Source organism: Colius striatus, chromosome 1, assembly GCF_028858725.1.
Source record: "Colius striatus isolate bColStr4 chromosome 1, bColStr4.1.hap1, whole genome shotgun sequence".
NCBI classification, from domain to species: Eukaryota; Metazoa; Chordata; class Aves; order Coliiformes; family Coliidae; genus Colius; species Colius striatus.
The window spans coordinates 22,736,465-22,755,577 of NC_084759.1; the positions used below are offsets into that span (position 1 = coordinate 22,736,465).

At 37.4% G+C, this 19,113-nt stretch overlaps 2 protein-coding genes across 3 annotated transcripts in view; both read right to left on the reverse strand.

The window, feature by feature from the left end:
* LOC133625184 (uncharacterized) overlaps positions 1-1,384 on the reverse strand; it is a 25,499-nt gene extending 24,115 nt beyond the window's left edge. Inside the window, exon 1 of the mRNA XM_061993539.1 lies at positions 1,362-1,384. The gene's annotated coding sequence lies outside the window, so the exon portion shown is untranslated. The remainder of the gene's footprint in view (positions 1-1,361) is intronic.
* Positions 1-17,505, reverse strand: part of LOC104551926 (NEDD4-binding protein 2-like 2) — a 26,920-nt gene extending 9,415 nt beyond the window's left edge. The window contains exons 1-6 of one of the 2 annotated variants that reach the window (XM_061993557.1): positions 17,429-17,505; positions 15,267-16,681; positions 10,145-10,269; positions 7,827-7,915; positions 7,381-7,457; positions 3,368-3,511 (exon numbers count right to left, since the gene is read on the reverse strand). In XM_061993557.1, the coding sequence (XP_061849541.1) occupies positions 3,368-3,511; positions 7,381-7,457; positions 7,827-7,915; positions 10,145-10,269; positions 15,267-16,681; positions 17,429-17,431 (1,853 nt within the window). In that variant the 5' untranslated portion in view covers positions 17,432-17,505. Of the gene's footprint in view, positions 1-759; positions 3,512-7,380; positions 7,458-7,826; positions 7,916-10,144; positions 10,270-15,266; positions 16,682-17,428 lie in introns of those variants that run through there. The other variant, XM_061993549.1, reaches the window with a different exon arrangement.
* Between the last annotated feature and the right edge of the window lie 1,608 nt (positions 17,506-19,113).

Genomic DNA, 19,113 nt, shown 5'->3' on the forward strand with positions numbered 1-19,113 from the left:
CAGCTACTCGTTTACTCCCCTGGTGGGAGAGAATAAGGAAGGTGAAAGTGACAAAATTCATGTGCTGAGACAAAGACAGTTTAATAGGTAAAGCAAAAGCTGCACATGCAAGGAAAGCAAACCAAGGAATTCATTCACCACTTCCCATGGGTGGGCAGGCAGGCTTTCAGCCATCTCCAGCACAGCAGAGCTCCATCACACCTAACGGTTACTGGGGAAGGAAAACGCCATCACTCTGAATGCTTCCTCCTCTTTCTTGTACCCCCAGCTTTATCTGCTGAGTGTGACACCATACGATATGGAACATTCCTTTGGTCTGCTTGGATCAGCTGTCTCGGCTGTGTCCCCTCCCAGCTTGTGCACCCACAGCCTCCTCCCTGGTAGAGTGGGGTGAGAAGCAGAAAAGGCCTTGATTCTGTGCAAGCACTGCTCAGCGATATTGAAAACATCCCTGTGTTATCAACACTGTTTTCAGCACAAATCCAAACCACAGTTCCATAGTAGCCACTGTGAAGTGAAAATCAACTCTGTCCCAGGCAAAACCAGCAGAAATTATTATCCTTCATTCTAGGTACACGATTATCATCAGGTGTATTGCATGAATAATATACCAGACAGTAAAACTGTGTACATCTCCAGTCTAACTGAACACAAACAGCAAATTCTTACATTTCTTGTACATATTTTTTGACAAAATAAGTAACTTTCCTTGCTTTTGAGGGAGCAGGAGAAATTCAATACCTTCAATATATTTCACATAGTATTTTTATTCTTTTTTCATTGAAGTATTTCAGTGTAAAAGCAACTACTGAGCTATATGTACAACTGTGACTGTCATATCTTCATGAAATACTAATATACCGTGAAACTGTCTTACACAAACAATAATTCCATTGTGCTTTCACCTGCCATGTCATTGTACTTACCTTGGAATACAGTTTTACAGATTAAGGAGTTTACAAGAAATGTCTAATAGAATGCCAAGTTGCAAAGCACTGCCTTCTTGTTATGTGTCTTTTGCAAACTGCAAGCCTGTAATTGAACAACATGCTTTGCATACCAAAAATACTCACCACCCATCAATCATTTATTAAAAACACAACACAAAAAAATGATGCAGCATCTTAAAATAGTATGAATTCACATCTGTTTAAACACAAATTCCAGTTAGAATGTCATTAAATATTAATTCATTTCCTTCAAAAACTGAAGATACCAAAAGATATAACATCAGTTCTCTATAATGCAGCTCTTTTTTATCACACCTTAGCATATTGTGTGACTACTACATAAAGTCTCCATACATTTTATACATTTATTATGACTTGAAGTAACAGAGTAAATAAAACCACTTTCTAAACCTTTTAATCTTCCTCCTATTAGAAATATGCTTCCATCTTTAAATATAAAACCTTCAGGAGAAGTGAAGTATTCCTGACCACTTGCAATGATTTCCATGATTCTGTTGAGACATGGAAAAAGATAATCATGAAAACTAAAACACATTCAAATAATTTGTATGAATAACAGACAACGAACGGAGACATTCATATGGTTGGAGAGCTTTTTTATATATATACACACGTAATTCAATGTATTAACAATCCATGGGCTACTGAGGCATTTAAAATTATTTTTCAAATAATTAAAATAATTATTAAAATGTGAAACTGCAGATTTCAACTTTTATAGTTAGTTGGACCTCTCAGGGAAATGTTATTGCACATATACAGGAAATTATACAAATTTAGATTTGCAGAATGGGTGTGGAAAACTCCAGGAAGACACCTCATTATACACCTGGATTTTCAACTTTCATGGTGTTCAAACTTTAAAGAGGAAGTAGTTTTCAGGGCCCATTTAAAAATAGTCTATAAATTAAAAAAAAATACGCTGGCTTTGGAATTTTCAAAATTCTGATGGATATCACAGCAAATTAGTAATGGAAAACCATGAAAACTCTTTTAGCTGTGTGCTAATGTTCTTGACACAACTTATTCAGGATTTACTTACTCATTGCATAAGGAAATCAAATGGAGTTAGACACGAAGACAGGTTACTTCAGCTAGCAAGTTAGTAACAATGCTCATTTGTTTAAAATCCTACAGGCTTAGAAGTAAACAATTCTGACATTGAACTACTAAAACAACACTGAAGACAAATATATTTTATTAACAAAGCAAGCTCTTAGAAAGCAAGTAGCGTGATAACTACAAATTCACTATTTTTTTTTTAAGAGAAAAGGGCAGTAAATTAGTCAATCTCCATGCTGGCTCATTCTTTTATGTGCTAAATAGTTCACATTGTCTGTGCCAAAATTAGGAATGCAATATGGTTTTACAGAAGTGTATCTGCTACTTATATTGAATTGATACATCCCAACTGTGGACTGGGACTTGACAGTCTAACGCTTTAATGCTTCATTTTTACAGTAAATGAAAGAAATTGACTTGAAAAGACATAGCTATGAAATGTTTTGATTTTAGTGATAAAATTCAGGTTTTTATAGTCAGCATAAAAAAGGTTGGTGGTGTGCAGCCACTGTCATAGTTTATATACTACCAAATAAAAAAAAGACTTTGGGTTGCACTGTCTTAAGGCTGGTGAACACTGTACTAGCAGAGTGTTGCTTCAGCTGCCAGAAGAGCTTCTGGGATGAAAAAAAAACCCAAATGACACAACTGAAACCATAAAATACATGCCAAAACATTGTCAATTGGCAATATATGCTGAATAAAACAAAAGGACAATCCAGGACAATCTCCTCAAAGATAAGAAGACTAAATGACAATCATTAAAACTGGTTATTACATAAAGAACCTCTTCTTCTGGGGCTTTAATTACCTTTTAAAAGATCATAGAATCATAGAATCACAGAATGGTAGGGTTGGAAAGGACCTTTAAAGATCATCTAGTCCAACCCCCCTGCAGAAGCAGGTTCACCTGTATCAGGTTGCAAGATTAGATATCTAATTATGACCTCTTTTTTTAAAAAAAAACCCTGCTCAACAGTTACTTGGCATATGACAACATCATTGTCTTACATTTATGAAGGAAGACTCTGCTATATGACACAATATATTAAATATCTCACTAAAATCAAAGTTATTACAACTGTAATAAATAGTTTTAAAAAAAACACATTTTAGGTACAATTTTATTTACATGCAAATTCGTTCAGGAACGACCTCCAGAAGAAGATGGTCTTGAAATCGGTCTATTTAAAACACAGAAGATCCACTACTTTATTGGAGGTGGTGATGTGTTTTAGAAGGGCAAGCAACAGGTTTTTATTAACTGACTGCAACTGTGTTATCAGCTACTGGAAATACTGAAAGAATTCCATGAGTCTGTATTGCCTCCCCACCTATGTCTTCGCTGCAGAGGTGGCCTTTGAGTGTTTTTGTGGGGAGGTACCACTGAATTCATGACAATAGGTATAGATATTTGAAATTCATATCGTTCCAACATCTGGGCAATCTTCTCACGAGTGACCCCATGTTTATTCCTCCTACAAAAATAAAAATTTAAATAAATTGTCTGGTATGTTTATATGTTTACAGTCTTCTAAGAAAAACACCTCTAAATTCACAATTTTTCTTCTTGCTTTTCATATTTGAAATTTCACTTTTATTTCACTGCATCCTCATTCTCCCAGTATTCAATTTGTGTTAAGGTTTATTTTAACAATTCACTACAGCATATGTTAAATAACAGAAAACAATGTAGTCATCCTTCACACAGAAATGTGATATTACTCAACAGAACTATGTACCTAAATAACCTCAGGACTTTACTTTCTGTTTATTTGTCACATTTTACATTGTATACTAGCTAATGAGTAGAAGAATAATCTTATAGACTACTACTTATTAAAATAATGTTCAAACTAGCATAAAAAATGAAACTACATCGTTTTGAGACTTAATGACAGAATATTTTCCCATCAGTAAATCTCTAGATAAAACAAGGAACAATTTAGGTTTCAATCAGAACAGCGTGCTCATGATACCTCTATCTACTAGCTCTTACTGATACTTGCTGTAAATTTAGAAATGTACCAAAACATACATAAGTGGAGACAAGTGTTTTCCTATTGTTGCAGTGTTTCGTGAACAGCTAGCTGCAGTGAGAACTTGGACTATTAAGAACCTGAAACATTAGATATTACTTTAGAAAGTATTTATTGCCTTAGTATCAATGGAATAAGGTCTTAAAATCCATGTTAGTAGAACATTTTGCTCTCTGTGAAAAGCAGAACAACAAGGCTCATGCACAAACTCAGAGAATTGCCAGTACTATTACAGAACTGAATCTAAAAGAACAGATACAAAACAAAATACTTACATAGTGTAGACAAGCACTTTGGATCATAATCCAACTACTGGATCATAATCCAACATATTCTTATCACTAAGAAACCTTATCTGAGCTGAATTATTTCCTAGTCATAATGATAGGGAATATATATGCCTTCATCTTTGTACTTTGTGCCAGAAACAGAAGAGGCACAGGCCTCCTTACCACCTTGCTTAGGTCTATAAAGGAAGAAACAATACTCAGCGCAAACAAGCTATACTGAAAAGAGGATACTGTATGCAGAAAGAGTATAAAGACTCATTTCCTTCCCCTGTGCCAGAATTTTGTGCATATTATTAAAACAAAGAAGTATGCATCAAGCTGATGAGGGTTCAAAGCATACTGCAGATAGAATGGAACAATTTATGATCTCAGCAGTATTCAGAATTATGTTGGCTCCTTAAGGTGTATTTTATCAGCTTGCTTTGTGGGAAGAAGAGGCTTTAGCAGAGTATTTATCTCATAAACACTGTTCCCTGAGACAACATCACAAGCTATAAAGCACTTGACTCTCATGACAGAAAAAAACTGAGAAGAAGTCTAAGTCCTCTTATGCCAAATGGTGGAAGCACAAAGTTATTCAATATTCCCCACATCTTAGTACTACTAGAACAAAATTACAGCTCAGGTGCTCTGGGCTTAAAGTGCACATTTATCCACAGTTGAACGGACTTGTGTACAATCACTTCATAAATAAGCCTTTCCTTAAGGAACAGGGCGGGATAATAAAATCACCAACAGTAAAATCACATAAACCACAGAAACTATTGTAGAAAAAGGAAAAAAAAAAATTCTGCCACTACTAAATATTTCTACACTACAAGAATCTTACATACCAATATGCTGGTAAAGTAACAGACATGACTACTTAGAAGTATAGCTACATGCCTACAATCCTGCCTAGACATGACTACTTAAAAGAATCCACACAAGTTTAATGACGTCAACACCAAATTGCATGTTTAGGATCTTACTGAAGGAAAAAAAGAGTGTATTAAACACACTTGCATTTCCCTTTGGTGTGAAGTTACACAGCAGGTAACTATCTTAAATGAAAACAATATCCATCTCAAAAGACAGATTATACACAGCATACCTGTTATCCCCCAAAAGCTTGAATCGAAGCTCTTCTCCACAATCTACCAGCTACTCAGAAACCGTACAAACAAGACAGAGGGCACGTCACATTCTTAGTATCACGAATTTGCCCTTTTCACAGATTTCTCAAACACACTAAGCTGTGGCAGGAACAACCCTATAAAACAGGTTCTAGAAATGCACCTGACTTCTAGGACATTGACATATTGGATCACTTGATAAAAGTTTCTAACAACCTAGAGAGCAAATAAATGAGAAGCATGTATCCAAAATAGAAGAAAAGTCTTCTCCTAACTAAAGTAGAGGGAGGTGTATTTTTTTATTCCAACTACCAGAACCAAAAGTGTTAGGTAATCCTATTTAGAAGTGAATCAGAATGTATGGCTCCAGATAACTAACAAAATAACCCAACTTTATTATTAGCATAGTATATGCCCACATATTGCACAAATGGTTGAGCTCAACATTCCTAAGAGGAATCCCAAAACTACAACAACTTCTATATAATTCCCAACATACAAATATAGGGGGGGGGAAACCAAAACAAACTTAAAAATTGAGCCTTCTCCTCAGGCAATTGAAAAACAAAATGAAACCTCACATCATCATCTGTCCTGTACTGTCCAAAAAATAAAGACTCCTGACAATGGGCTTCTATTAGAATACTTCAAGCAACTGGAGCTGCTAAACATCTCTAGGAAGCTTCTAAGAACTGGTAGCAGCGCTTCACAGTTCAAGGGTTTTCCCTTTTTTTTTTTAAGGATATAAACTTTACTTCTACAATTAATTACTGGACAATAAAATTCAATGGTAGCAACATCTCAAGTTTCTTTACCCTATTACTTGTTAAGATCACACAAAAATGTGAATTTTCCTGGAAAATGAGTATGTCTCATGTAATAGAAATCTCACACTGAACATCTCAGAACGAACTACTAAGGCAGCTTCTTAACTTGGCTGGTGCTGTTCAAACTAGAAAAACTTATTAGAATTCATCCTACTTAGAGAGGATCCCATCTCTAAATACAAGCGTGTGGCAGCTGAGGAACAAAAGATGAAAACTTGACTTACAAAAACAAAGTCCAAGTCAGTAATGTATTTTACATTCATACTTTGTGTACTATAGGTGCTACTTCACAAAACTGAAAAAATTATAAGCCAAGTCAGCTGGAAGCACACAAAATGACAATGAGTGAGAGAACTCTCTGTGATCCACCGTGAAAACGTTGTTTCAAACAATGAAATATCCCTAATTTAGTTTGATACCTCATAGATTCCTAAAGCACATACATCTGAGACAAAAGAGACATTACTCAAGGATAATAAGCAGCTTCCTGGGCACTCTCACAACCCAAAAGTCCAATGACCTATGTCCAATGATACTCTAAGACAGATTCTCTGAAAACTGGAGATAATTTCACAAAACCTTGCAACAGAATAATCTAAAATGTGAGCTTTCTTTTTAACCTGATTAGTAATGGACTACTGTTCTTCAACACTGAGATATCTATCAAAGTAGACAAAACAAACCACTCAGACTGATGTATCCCTTGCAAAATGCATATTCCTTTTTGTCTTCCATCTATTTTTTGCCATCAGCATTTCGTAACAAGAAATTTCTCAGAATAATTATTCATTATAATAGCAGTGATTCTTACAGAATCATCTTTATACTCCTGTCCAACAACATTTTAATATTGATTTTTCTTGGAATAACAAGACAGGACCTCTGTTTGTTTGTTTATTCACAATACTTCCATTTACAGGTATATCTCAAAATGCCTACTTAAATATTTTTATATTAGTAGTTAAATTCTTTTTAAAAAGATATTAAAAAAAATATAATGTACTATATATATTTATGTGTGCATATTTATCTATCTGTATATATAAGTACAGCAGTTTCTGTAATATAAACCTTACTTTTCTAATTCTTCAGGATCAAACTTCCACCAAGTATCTGGCTCATAGAACTCCACTCTGTATCCCTTTTCTAGAGCCTGCAGCAAGCAAAGAAAAATGCATGACACATATCATTATTACATAAAATATAACAAAGTTTATACACTGGTATCAAACAGATGTTTGATACACTGTTTATACAAACAGATGTTTATACACTGGTATCTGCCGTGGCAGCATGATGAATTTCACTTACTCCCAACACGCCTTTAGCTTTCATTCCAGGCTAAGCAAGATTAAGTCAATCCTTAAATTGCCCTGAACTATTGCCATACTAATCATAGAATGTATCAATAGGCAGTCTCTCTTTAGAAAATTGAGTAAGGAACAAAACAGACCAACTTCACACATGTATAGGTAAGTCTGAAAAATTTTAACAGGTGATATAATCACATATCAGAACTTACCACTTCCACATATGGCTTCATTTCCCAGGCTTGAGTATTAGTGTTGTCTATTATAACTGGAGATTTTCCCTGCTCCATTGCTTGCTTTGCTGCAATGAAAAACAGTGCAAGTTAATAAATAATTATGTAACTCAAAATGGCAAATGTAAATAAGTCATTTGTATGTTTTTTGTACCAATCTAGTCTGTCTGGAACAGTCTAAGAAAAGGAATAAAACCACTGAAGAGTAGAGACAGGAATGAAAAGAAGTAGAAGAAGGTAAGAAAAAATGAAAGGCATAAAAAATAAGTGGTGGTGAATTGACACAAAGGAGGAAGTGTTTAAGTCAAAGCAACACAACAGAGCTGCTCAAAGTCTGGGTCCTGCTGAGTATAGCGATCCCAGCATGAAACCATATCCTAGTTCCAGCCTTAACAGCCCTGCAGATAACACGATGCACGTGTTGAGACACATGGTTAGCTCTTCTACAACAAAATGCTTAGAAATAGATGATCTTCACAGAAATAAGATATCTGAAATATTTCTGAGATTCATTAAAACAAAATTACAACCACACTGTTCCTGTCTGAATAATATTTAAACTCTGTGGCTAATTTCTACCAAATCCAAGAGAGGGCAGAAGCTTCCAGAAAAATAAGGTGCTCCCAAGTTCTACAAAACAGCAACTGGTAAGAAGGCACTTCCAAATTAGGATCTTTACTGATGGAAAGACAAAGAGAGCATAGCCATGATGTAATTTGTTTGGAATGGTACATGGTACACAGCTTTTAACTTTGGACCAGCAAGGGTATGTTTCTGAGCCAGTACAGACTACAACATAGAACAGAGAATAGCTGGGGGACTTTAGGGGGCAGGACACACAAAGCTGTTGGTTACTTGAGGTCCATCAACTGTCCAGTTAAAAAACTTACAGATATTCTTTACAGAAGCAATATGAACTCAACTGAATATAAAGACAGTGAAAATTTATTCTGAATATATGAAGATTAATACTACTACATACCCTGAATAAAATGCCTTAAAAGCTAAGTTTGGCACATGAAATGGTAAGATGTTTTTAGCAATTGTCAATGACAAATTCAGCCATTAGGGCTCACAAGAAAATTAAGATGATAAACTAGATGAACTAGATGTGGCTGAACGACAGAACCTGGAGAATGGTTATCAATGGCACAGAATTGAGTTGGAGGCCTGTGGCCAGTGGAGTTCCACAGGGATCAGTTCTGGGGCCACTCTTGTTCAACATCTTCATCAACAACCTGGATGAGGGGACAGAGTGTACCCTTAGCAGGTTGGCTGATGACACCAAACTGGGAGGACTGGCTGATTCCCCAGAAGGCTGTGCTGCCATTCAGTGGGATCTCGACCGGCTTGAGAGTTGGGCAGAGGAACCTCATGAGGTTCAACAAGGGCAAGTGTAGAGTCCTGCATCTGGGAAAGAACAACCTCAGGCACCAGTACAGGCTGGGGGTTGGCCTGCTGGAGAGCAGCTCTGCAGAGAGAGACCTGGGAGTCCTGGTTGACAATAAACTGAACATGAGTCAGCAATGTGCCTGCCCTCATGGCCAAGAAGGCCAATGGCATCCTGGGACCCATCAAGAAGAGTGTGGCCAGCAAGTCGAGGGAGGTTCTTCTCCCCCTCTCCTTTGCCCTGGTGAGGCCTCATCTGGAGTCCTGTGTCCAGTTCTGGGCTCCCCAGCTCAAGAGGGACAGAGAACTTGTGGAGAGAGTCCAGCACAGGGCCACCAAGATGATCAGGGGACTGGAGCTGTTTAGTCTGGAGAAGAGAAGACTGATGGGGGATCTTATTAATACTTACAAATACCTAAATAGTGGGTGTCAGAAGGTTGGGGCATCCCTTTTTTTCTAAGGTATCTAGCAACTGGACAAGGGGTAATGGGATGAAGCTGGAACATAAAAAGTTCCAATTAAACATAAGAGAAAACTATTTTACTGTGAGGGTCACGGAGCAATGGCACAGGCTGCCCAGGGAGGGTGTGGAGTCTCCTTCCTTGGGGGTCTTCAAGACCAATCTGAACACCTTCCTGTGTGACCTGATCTAGATGGACCTGCTTGGGCAGGGGGGTTGGACTAGATGATCTCTAAACCTAGGGGTCTTTCAACCCCTATCATTCTATGATTCTATGATGTTTACTTCTACATACCTTGTACTATCATATATACATATATATATATATATATATACACACACACACACTCCTTTTCCTACAGACTACCAACACACATACACACTATGTTTTACTTCTGCTCTCTAAAAACAAGCCTAATTTAACAGGATTTCTCCTATGCATTCAAACCTCTGTTCTGGTTCCAGTCATGGGCATCGCCAAGCTGAGCAACATTATATGTATATCCATCTTGTTGACGAAAATAATCATCAGTGCTCAATACAATGCCATCATGACGTTGATCAAGCAGAACACTGTTAAACAAAAGAAAACACAAAAAAATGTTAACTTTCATTTTTCAGATAGAAAAAAAATAGATGTAGGGAAACAGAATATAGCTAAAATAAATTTAACTGCACCCTACTTCTGAACTTCTTGCAAACTTTAAACAGGTATATGAAGTACACTCACAGGTATTACCAACCATTCTAACCTAAATTACAGCAACATATTTTCCTCCTCTCTTCTTTTTTCTGTATTTGTTGTTTCTTCTTCTCCATCCCCAAGAGACATTTGTACTAGGATTATGGTTATAATGCAGTAAGTACCTCATAACAATATAATGCATTTACTAAAATTCTTCACGCCAATTCTCATTTAGAATTATCTCTAGAAACCACCTGATCATGACATATCTGTATGCAGCTGAGAAATGAACTGAACACAGTCTTACTTACCTCTGTTTTTATATCAACTGTGGAACTCACTGGAATTCACCACCAAGAAGAAAGTAATCCTTCAATCTTTTTTTTTTTAAATTATTTTTCTGGGTTGAGTTAGCAGTTGAGCCTATTTAAAAGGCCCCGAAAGGCAATACATTAAAAGTGGCTAACAATCAAGGAGACCTCCCTTGGCTGAGCAGTACTAAGTGGCTTACCACATCTTATAGAACTGTGGCTTCAGTCTGATAGATGACTCAGTGTGATAGATGACAAGACATTTAAGATGGAAAATGAGATACAAAAAAAATCCTATCAGAGAGTTATATTGTTTTTGCCTATTACTCATTTCTGAGTGCTAACAGGTTGATCTGAAAGCCATATGTTTTATTATCCCTGCATGTATTCCTTCAAATCAAGAGAAAACCAATTGCTTCTCAAGTCACTTAAACCACCTGATGAGAGTGTTTTAGTTTGTTTTCCTAAAGTGATGCCACTCCATGGTGACTTCTGGACATATAGACCAATTTCAACAAAATCTGACAGAAAATTGTTTCAAAAATACAATCAATTTTTATGAAGGGAAAACAAACCGAACAAAAAACCAAGGCAAAATAAAATAAATAAAATGCAGATTCAAATCAGAAACCAGAAAGACAAAAATTCCAATGCCTTTTTCACATTTATGCAGTCTCTTAGGTCTGCCATTTACAAGCAACATATTTTACTGGTGAGAAGACTCCTTCATTTGTAGGTCAGACTAAGTTCTATTACATTCTGTTTCATTAGAGATTACATGAGAAATTGAAGTATACTTTAGCAAACACTAAAAGACACTTCAGGAAGCCAATGAAGATAAAAAGCAGAACTCAATAGTTGCAATATTCACTGTTAACATGTTTATTTTTACTCTATATTTTAATATTTTTACTACTCATAATATGTTTATTAAAGAAGTTACTATATTGGGTGATGTAGCAATACAACAAAAATCCATTAAGCTCTTCTAGAATTCTCTATTTATATTGTCAAGAAATGCCACAGTCAAATCTTCTAGAAGCATCACAGAGATGACTTTTGGATCTAACTAAAATTCATCCTAAATGTTGTCCAGGTATGTCAACAAATACCCGTAAGCCAGAGAAACTGATTTTAGCAAAATCAGGGGATAATCTGATTTTAGCAAAATCAGGGAATAATTAACAGCCCATTGATCAGTAACATCAGAACCTGTGTCAAATCATAGAATGGTAGGGGTTGAAAGGGACCTTTAGAGATCATCTAGCCCAACTCCCCTGCAGAAGCAAGTCAACTTAGATCAGGTCACATAGGAACATGTCCAGGTGGGTCTTGAAGACCTCCAAGGAAGGAGACTCCACAACCCCTCTAGGCAGCCTGCACCACTGCTCCCTCACCCTCACAGTTAATCCATTCCAATAAGAAAACTCCATTCTGCCTCATGTAAACTTGACTTACAGAAAGTCCTTAGAAATTGAGGTTTAGGAAAAACCTGTAAAACTGAGACAAAAGTATGTCAATGACCAAAGTAACTAAAGGCAACTCAACCTCACCCAACCTCAGGTCTGGAAAGCCAATAGATTGTATCCTGGTGGATTGTATTTCCAAACACATAAAGGAAATAAAAGTATTCAACAAGAGTCAATGTGTGTTTTGCAGCAGACAATAATTCTTTACTAACCAGAATGCACTAATAAAACCTATGGGGATGAGAACAGAGTGATGAATGTAGCTATATCTTGAAATTATCAAGGTTTTCAACATCATCTCCCAGCCAGCAACATGCAGAGTACTGCAAGAGATGATACTGTGACCATTTTTTTCAGTATACTCATTGTTAACCTGGAAGATGAGGCAGAGACCTTGCAGATGACACCAAATTAGCAGCAAAATCTGACATACTGAACCATAAGACTTTGATCCAGAAGGCCACTGAGAAACTAGGACAAGTAAAACGTGATGAATCTCAACAAGGAAAAGAGCAAATTTTTGCAACTGTTAAAAAAGAAACCTAAGCATCAGCACAGGAGGCAAAGCAACTGGTTGAAGAATCCTGATGAAAAGGATTTGAGGAGTGGAGATAAGCAAATGGTGTAGTCTCATAAAAAGAAGAGCAAACAACATACTGGGCTTTATTAGAGAAGATGTGACCAGTACAACAATGGCTCTTGTGCAGTCAAATCTGAAATACTGTGTCTGGTTTATGGCTTCCTAGTTCAAAACACATACTGAAAACCATAAGAGGGCTGAATAGATGGCCACCAAGATAGCTTAGAGCATACAACCTATGAGGAGAGGTTAATAGCAGCTGTTCTTGTGTAGTCTGGCAATGAAGACACTAAAAGGCCATCTGATATAAGCCTATTACAGAGAATAATGGTAGTCCCTCACCTGACCTGAAACTATGAAGATGAGGAGTCAGGTTATACCAGGTAAGGGCTCATGTTTTATCACAGAACACTCATATCATGGCTTGGGGATTACAAAGAACTTCCTTTCTGGGAGGGTAGTAGTGCACCAGAAAAGTTTGGAAAATCTTGGGATCTCTGCACTTGTAGGTTTTTCAAGATCAAGCTAGACTGAGACACACCTGATCTGATCCAAAGATGGTGGCAGACCTGCCCAAAGCAGAATGATGGACTAGTTAAACTCCACAAGCCTCTTTCAAAAAACATGCCAATGATACCAAGCAGTTGGGATGGACAGTCAGAACACAGACTTCAGCGGAAGATTCGGAATAGATATGAGCCAAGTTTAGGAGGAGTGTCTGATATTACAAACTTTTACTTTGCACAAAATGCAGATAGGAATTCAAGATTCCTGGGTCACACAACTCTGTCTGCTGTCATTTCCTACTTGGGAACCACACTTGCAGAATGCATCCTACTACCATCTAGTGCTGAGCCACACAGATTTCGTAGATTTTCTGATTTTCCTTCACAATTATTTTTCCAGCACAAGTGGTAGAGGTTTAACTGCAGGTGCTAAAGACGCCAAGCCTGCAAAGACACTTGTGAGTACTAGTATGACATGAGATGATTATTTGCTGTTCTAGTCTAGACTGCAGAATTCTGTGATGTTACACAGGAAAAACATACTCAACTTCATTAAGAATAACACTTCAATAACAATACATATATTTTGCCCATAGGCAGACACTAATTCTGGGATTTTTTCACCCAGGCACCTGAGACTGTGATACGTGACTTAATGGGAATTAACAACTGCGACCAAACGTGGAACATATAAACTGCATGTAACTGAATACACTGAAAAAGAACTCCTACACAATTCAAATTCTGCACCCAAATTTGGTGACTTTTCTTGACCTTGCTTTCATGGTGCCTACTTCCCCATCTGTTAAGGAAAATTAATCGTTGATCTCACTAGCAAAAGGCAAAAAAAATGCAGTCTTCCTAAAATGTCTTCATAAAAACCTGAAGATATTTAGGATGTTTCAAATAATAAGAGTAGTTTATTTGCAGAAAGATTCAGAGACAATTTAGCACACCAAACATGGAAAACAAAATATCTGAGATCTTCAGCAGTAAGTGTTATCTAATTCCTGCACTGAAGGAGGCAGCATTTCTTCCACATGGTTATTTTAATTTTCTATGTTGCTTTCATATATTAAAGGAATTTTTCTATGACATGGAGATCCCAGTCTCCTAATATCAGGAGAAAGCCACAAACAGCAAGGTTACTTCTTCACATCAAAAACATGACCACTGTATCTATTTCATCAACTATTAGCACACAACAGAAGACAAGCAGAGAAGACACCCCACTTGTGATGTACAATTCCTGGAGTAAGCTCAATTAGTAAACAGTAATTTTTTTGTTGTGGTTTTTTTTTTGCATGCAAGAGAAACCTAATTTTGCTTAGTAGTGATAGCCTCTGTGCGCTTTATCAATTTATCTGCTTTTTAAACTAGGCAAAAAAAAAAAAAAAATCCTAGTTGGAGGTGGTACCTGCTTTTAATCCTGTCAGACTTCAGTAAGTATATCCTAACAGAAAAAAATCCTTTTTTGTATTTTGTTCACAAATAGAGAAGTTGACAGATGATAGTATGAAAAGAAGGGAGTAAGATTATGCTCAGTTTCACCAACATGCTGAAATTCTTCCAATGGTCTTTGAAATTGGCAAAATTCTTCCGATGGTCTTTGAATACTTTTGCGGGGGCATGAAAAAGTACTGCTTTAGTAAAAAATAATGCTGTTAGATTTGACTGATTTTTTTTACAATGAAGGGATTTAAGATTTAAAAAAGAGGCAGACCATCACATACTAGTATATATGAAAGTTTCAAAGTAAAAGGTGATGCAATTTAATGGATATAGAACATGTTCATTTCTACACAAAACAACTCCTGTTCATGAAAATTCTAAAGGAGCAAAACTCCCCCAAAAAATCTTTTCAATATTTAATGTAATTTGTCCTCAAGTAAAAACTTTTTCATTTTACTAGCCTACCTCACAAATATCAAAGTTTGCCAACTCACAACAGAGTATTTTTATCAAACTCTTCAAAAATTCAATTTGAGTAAGCTTCTCAAGCTTCAAATCTTCACTTACCGAGAAAGTGTTGATTTCCCTGAGCCAGGTAGGCCTCTTAAGATGAAGAGCAATTTCTGTGAACAACTGAGTCTTTCTTCAGGTAACTGCAAGGAAGAAAAGCTGTGCAATCCTTCTGTACTGTCAGCTTTTAGATCTTTCCAACGCTCTTCTCTGGTTTCACAGAAACCATTATTTTGAAGTCCATTCTGGTCATTATTTCCATTTCTGAAGATCTGGGTGGTTTGGATACCGGTATGATCAGCACAGCTGGTACTCTGATCAAGCAATGGACCATGGCTGTTGATATCCACATTTCCATGGTAACTGTGGTAACTTTTATAAGAAAGTTCACCATTCTGAGAAGGGAGAGCATTTGTTTTTTGTGGTGGAGAATTAACTATCTGAAAATGGGACTGTTGGTTGAATTTAGGAGGAAGAGGTACCCGAGGCACTCTGAAAGATTCTGTTAACTGCCAAGCAGGTCGGAATTCAGGCACTGAGTGGTTCCAATATTTTGAATCTTGTCTGTTATTTTCAGTTTTCCAGCTATTTGTTTCCTCAACAAACGGCTGCTCATTGCTTGATTTCTGACTGTTGTGTTCAAAGAAACACTGTCCATTCTCATAAAATGTTTGTGGGCTGCCCAGCAGTACATGTTGATAATCCTCTTGTGAGGTTTGGCTACAGTTATATGAAGACTGTTGTTCCTGAGAAGTTTCAGTTTCTTTTTCCTGAAAATTAGTATCTAAATTTTCACTTTCCAGCTGGTGAATTTCTTTATAGAACTGGTCCAGTTCATAATCTATTTCTGGTACCACAGAAGAAATAGTCTGCATCTTCTTTGCTTCCTTTCTCCTAGCTCTGTTGTCATGCAATTCGTTCGGATCTCCCTCACTGCTTCTACATTCATTGCAACTGTCATTGTTACTATCAGGAGGCTTGTAAATCGGTCCAATAAATTCTTTGCTTGTAAAAAACTCTTCATCTGATCCATTTCTACTTACTGAGAACAACATACTGCTATTTTTACCCTCACTATCATTAATTGTAAGAAAAGAGCCTTTCTTTTCTTCAACATTAGTGTCACTTATGGATGAAAATGGAGGACTTACATTCTGCAGAGTTTCTGGATCAACTGGATGACTAAGTACAAGATTATTTTCAGGAAGCACTTCATTCAGTTTTTCCAAGACACCAGTAAGTATTTTCTCTTGCTTCTGCATTGCGTGCTGCCCTTGGTTATCTGAGGCATATGCTGGTATCAAATAATTTGCTCTTCTCTCAGTATCCAGTTCCTCCTGTATATGTTGATTATCCTCATCAAAGAGCTTCTTGTAAGTCCCTTCTGTTGACTTTATTTTTTTAGAATATGGTTCAATTGTGATTTCATTCTGACACTCCCAGAGTCTTTCTCTACTTTCAGCATGAAGCATCTTAGAAAAAAAACCCCAAAAAACAAAAGAAACCATTATCAGCATGCACATTTTCCAAGTAAAGTGTAAAAAAAGCAGAAATTATTCAGGCCTATGATACACATCCTCAGACCCTCAACCAGAAGAAAAGCAGACATCACCTGCTAAAGTATTACTTAAAACAAAATTCCCACATTATTGAACACCTTCAGTAAAGAACATTAGTGCTGTAACAGCCTAGCAGTCATAATTTATGATAAACTTTAAATAATTTACATTTTTTTAAAGTATTTGAAAAATTAATTACATCAACAATCTGTTTTCTACTGATCTTCGATAATCTGAGCAGTGTTAATAATCTCTTTAACAAGAAAAACGTGCCATTTTCCAATTTGCAAACTGATGTCTGACATCACAACTAACATTTAATGGAAATGCAAAAACTTCAATCACGAAGATTATCATAGACTCATAGAATGGTAGGGGTTGGAAGGGACCTTTAGAGATCATCTAGTCCAACTCCCCCTGCTCAAGAAAGTTCACCTAGATCAGGTTGCATAGGAACATGTCCAGGTGGGTCTTGGAGACCTCCAAGGAAGGAGACCCCACAACCCCTCTGGGCAGCCTGTTCCACTGCTCTGTCACCTGAACAGTGAAATAGTTTTTTCTTAAGTGGAACTTTTTGTGTTCCAGTTGCATCCCATTACCCCTTGTCCTGTTGCTAGATACCTTAGAAAAAAAGGGATGCCTCAACCTCCTGCTACGCACCATTCAGATATTTGTAAATATTAATATGACCCTCCTCAGTCTCCTCTTGACTAAACAGCCACAGTTCCCGCAGCCTTTCCTCATAAGGAAGGTGTTCCAGTCCCCTGATCCCTGTGCTGGACTCTCTCCTCAAGTTCTCTGTCCCTCTTGAGCTGGGGAGCCCAGAACTGGACACAGGACTCCAGATGAGACCTCATCAGGGCAAAGGAGAGGCGGAGAAGAACCTTCCTTGACCTGCTGGCCACACTCTTCTTGATGCTTCCCAGGATGCCATTGGCCTTCTTGGCCACGAGGGCACATTGCTGGCTCATGTTCAGTTTATTGTCAACCAGGACTCCCAGGTCTCTCTCTGCAGAGCTGCTCTCCAGCAGGCCAACCCCCAGTCTGTACTGGTGCCTGAGGTTGTTCTTTCCCAGATGCAGGACTCTGCACTTGCCCTTGTTGAACCTCATGAGGTTCCTCTCTGCCCAACTCTCAGGCTGGTCGAGATCCCGCTGAATGGCAGCACAGCCTTCTGGGGAATCAGCCAGTCCTCCCAGTTTGGTGTCATCAGCCAACCTGCTAAGGGTACACTCTGTCCCCTTATCCAGGTTGTTGATGAAGATGTTGAACAAGTCTGGTCCCAGAACTGATCCCTGCGGAACTCCACTGGCCACAGGCCTCCAACTCGATTCTGTGCCACTACTTTCTGTGACATGAACTGAACTCAGCTAATTCATTTAACATCAATCAACCATATGTTGCACGGTATTTATAATTTGGTACTAGTCAAGTAAGACTTAAAATTAAAGCTGCAATCCGTTATTATATATCTGTTTTTTGGAATAACTAAAGGCCTTTGTTAGGGACCAAGACCACTTGCTTGCACGTTTTCCAAAACACAAAACAATGAAGCCCTGCCCCAAATAGACTGCATTCTAAGAATGAGCCAATAAACTTCTGAAAGCGCAATTAAAAACACAGCAGTATGACAGTGACCACCATGCTATTATCTTATTTAGAATTACCTGGCTTTTCCTTCATATTCTAAAGTGTAAATACAATGCAATAAAAAGCAATAGTCATCTTATTACATATCAAGTGCCATGTAGTTTACTCAGCAAACTCCCCCCACAAGTAAATGCAGTACCAAATATGAAAGAATTTTTCCTACTAGAGGGTTTATTCTGCTGCTTTTTGTGAATGTTTCAACTTTCTAGGAGTAAATGTTAATAAAATGTCACATGCTCTTCATTCTGGAGAAGAAAGTTTCTTCCTCTATCTGAGAAGTTGAAGGAACATTTATCATCCCATGTTCACTTGCAGAACTGACAAGAAGAGGTCCTACTCTGGGCACTTACCTAATATCCAAAGGAATAGAATCCTGCCATCCTCAGTCTCAAAATGTCTAAGCCAAGGAGATTTTACTGTTTGCATTTTTTACTACTTGGAAATAGCACTAATGTCAGGAGAATAAAGACAGCCATACAATTGTCTCTTTTCCTTAGAATCCGTGGAACAATGCTGTGAGCACTAGTCTGTCCTCTTCTCCATATATACACATTTTGTGTGTACCTCCAGCTTCTCAATTCCTTCTTTTTGTAAAGTATGACATTACATGAACTGTGGGCTCTGTCCCCATCTATCAAAAAATATTACCCTACCTCCACTCAAAATCAGACTGAGAAAAAAAAATAAGTGTCAAG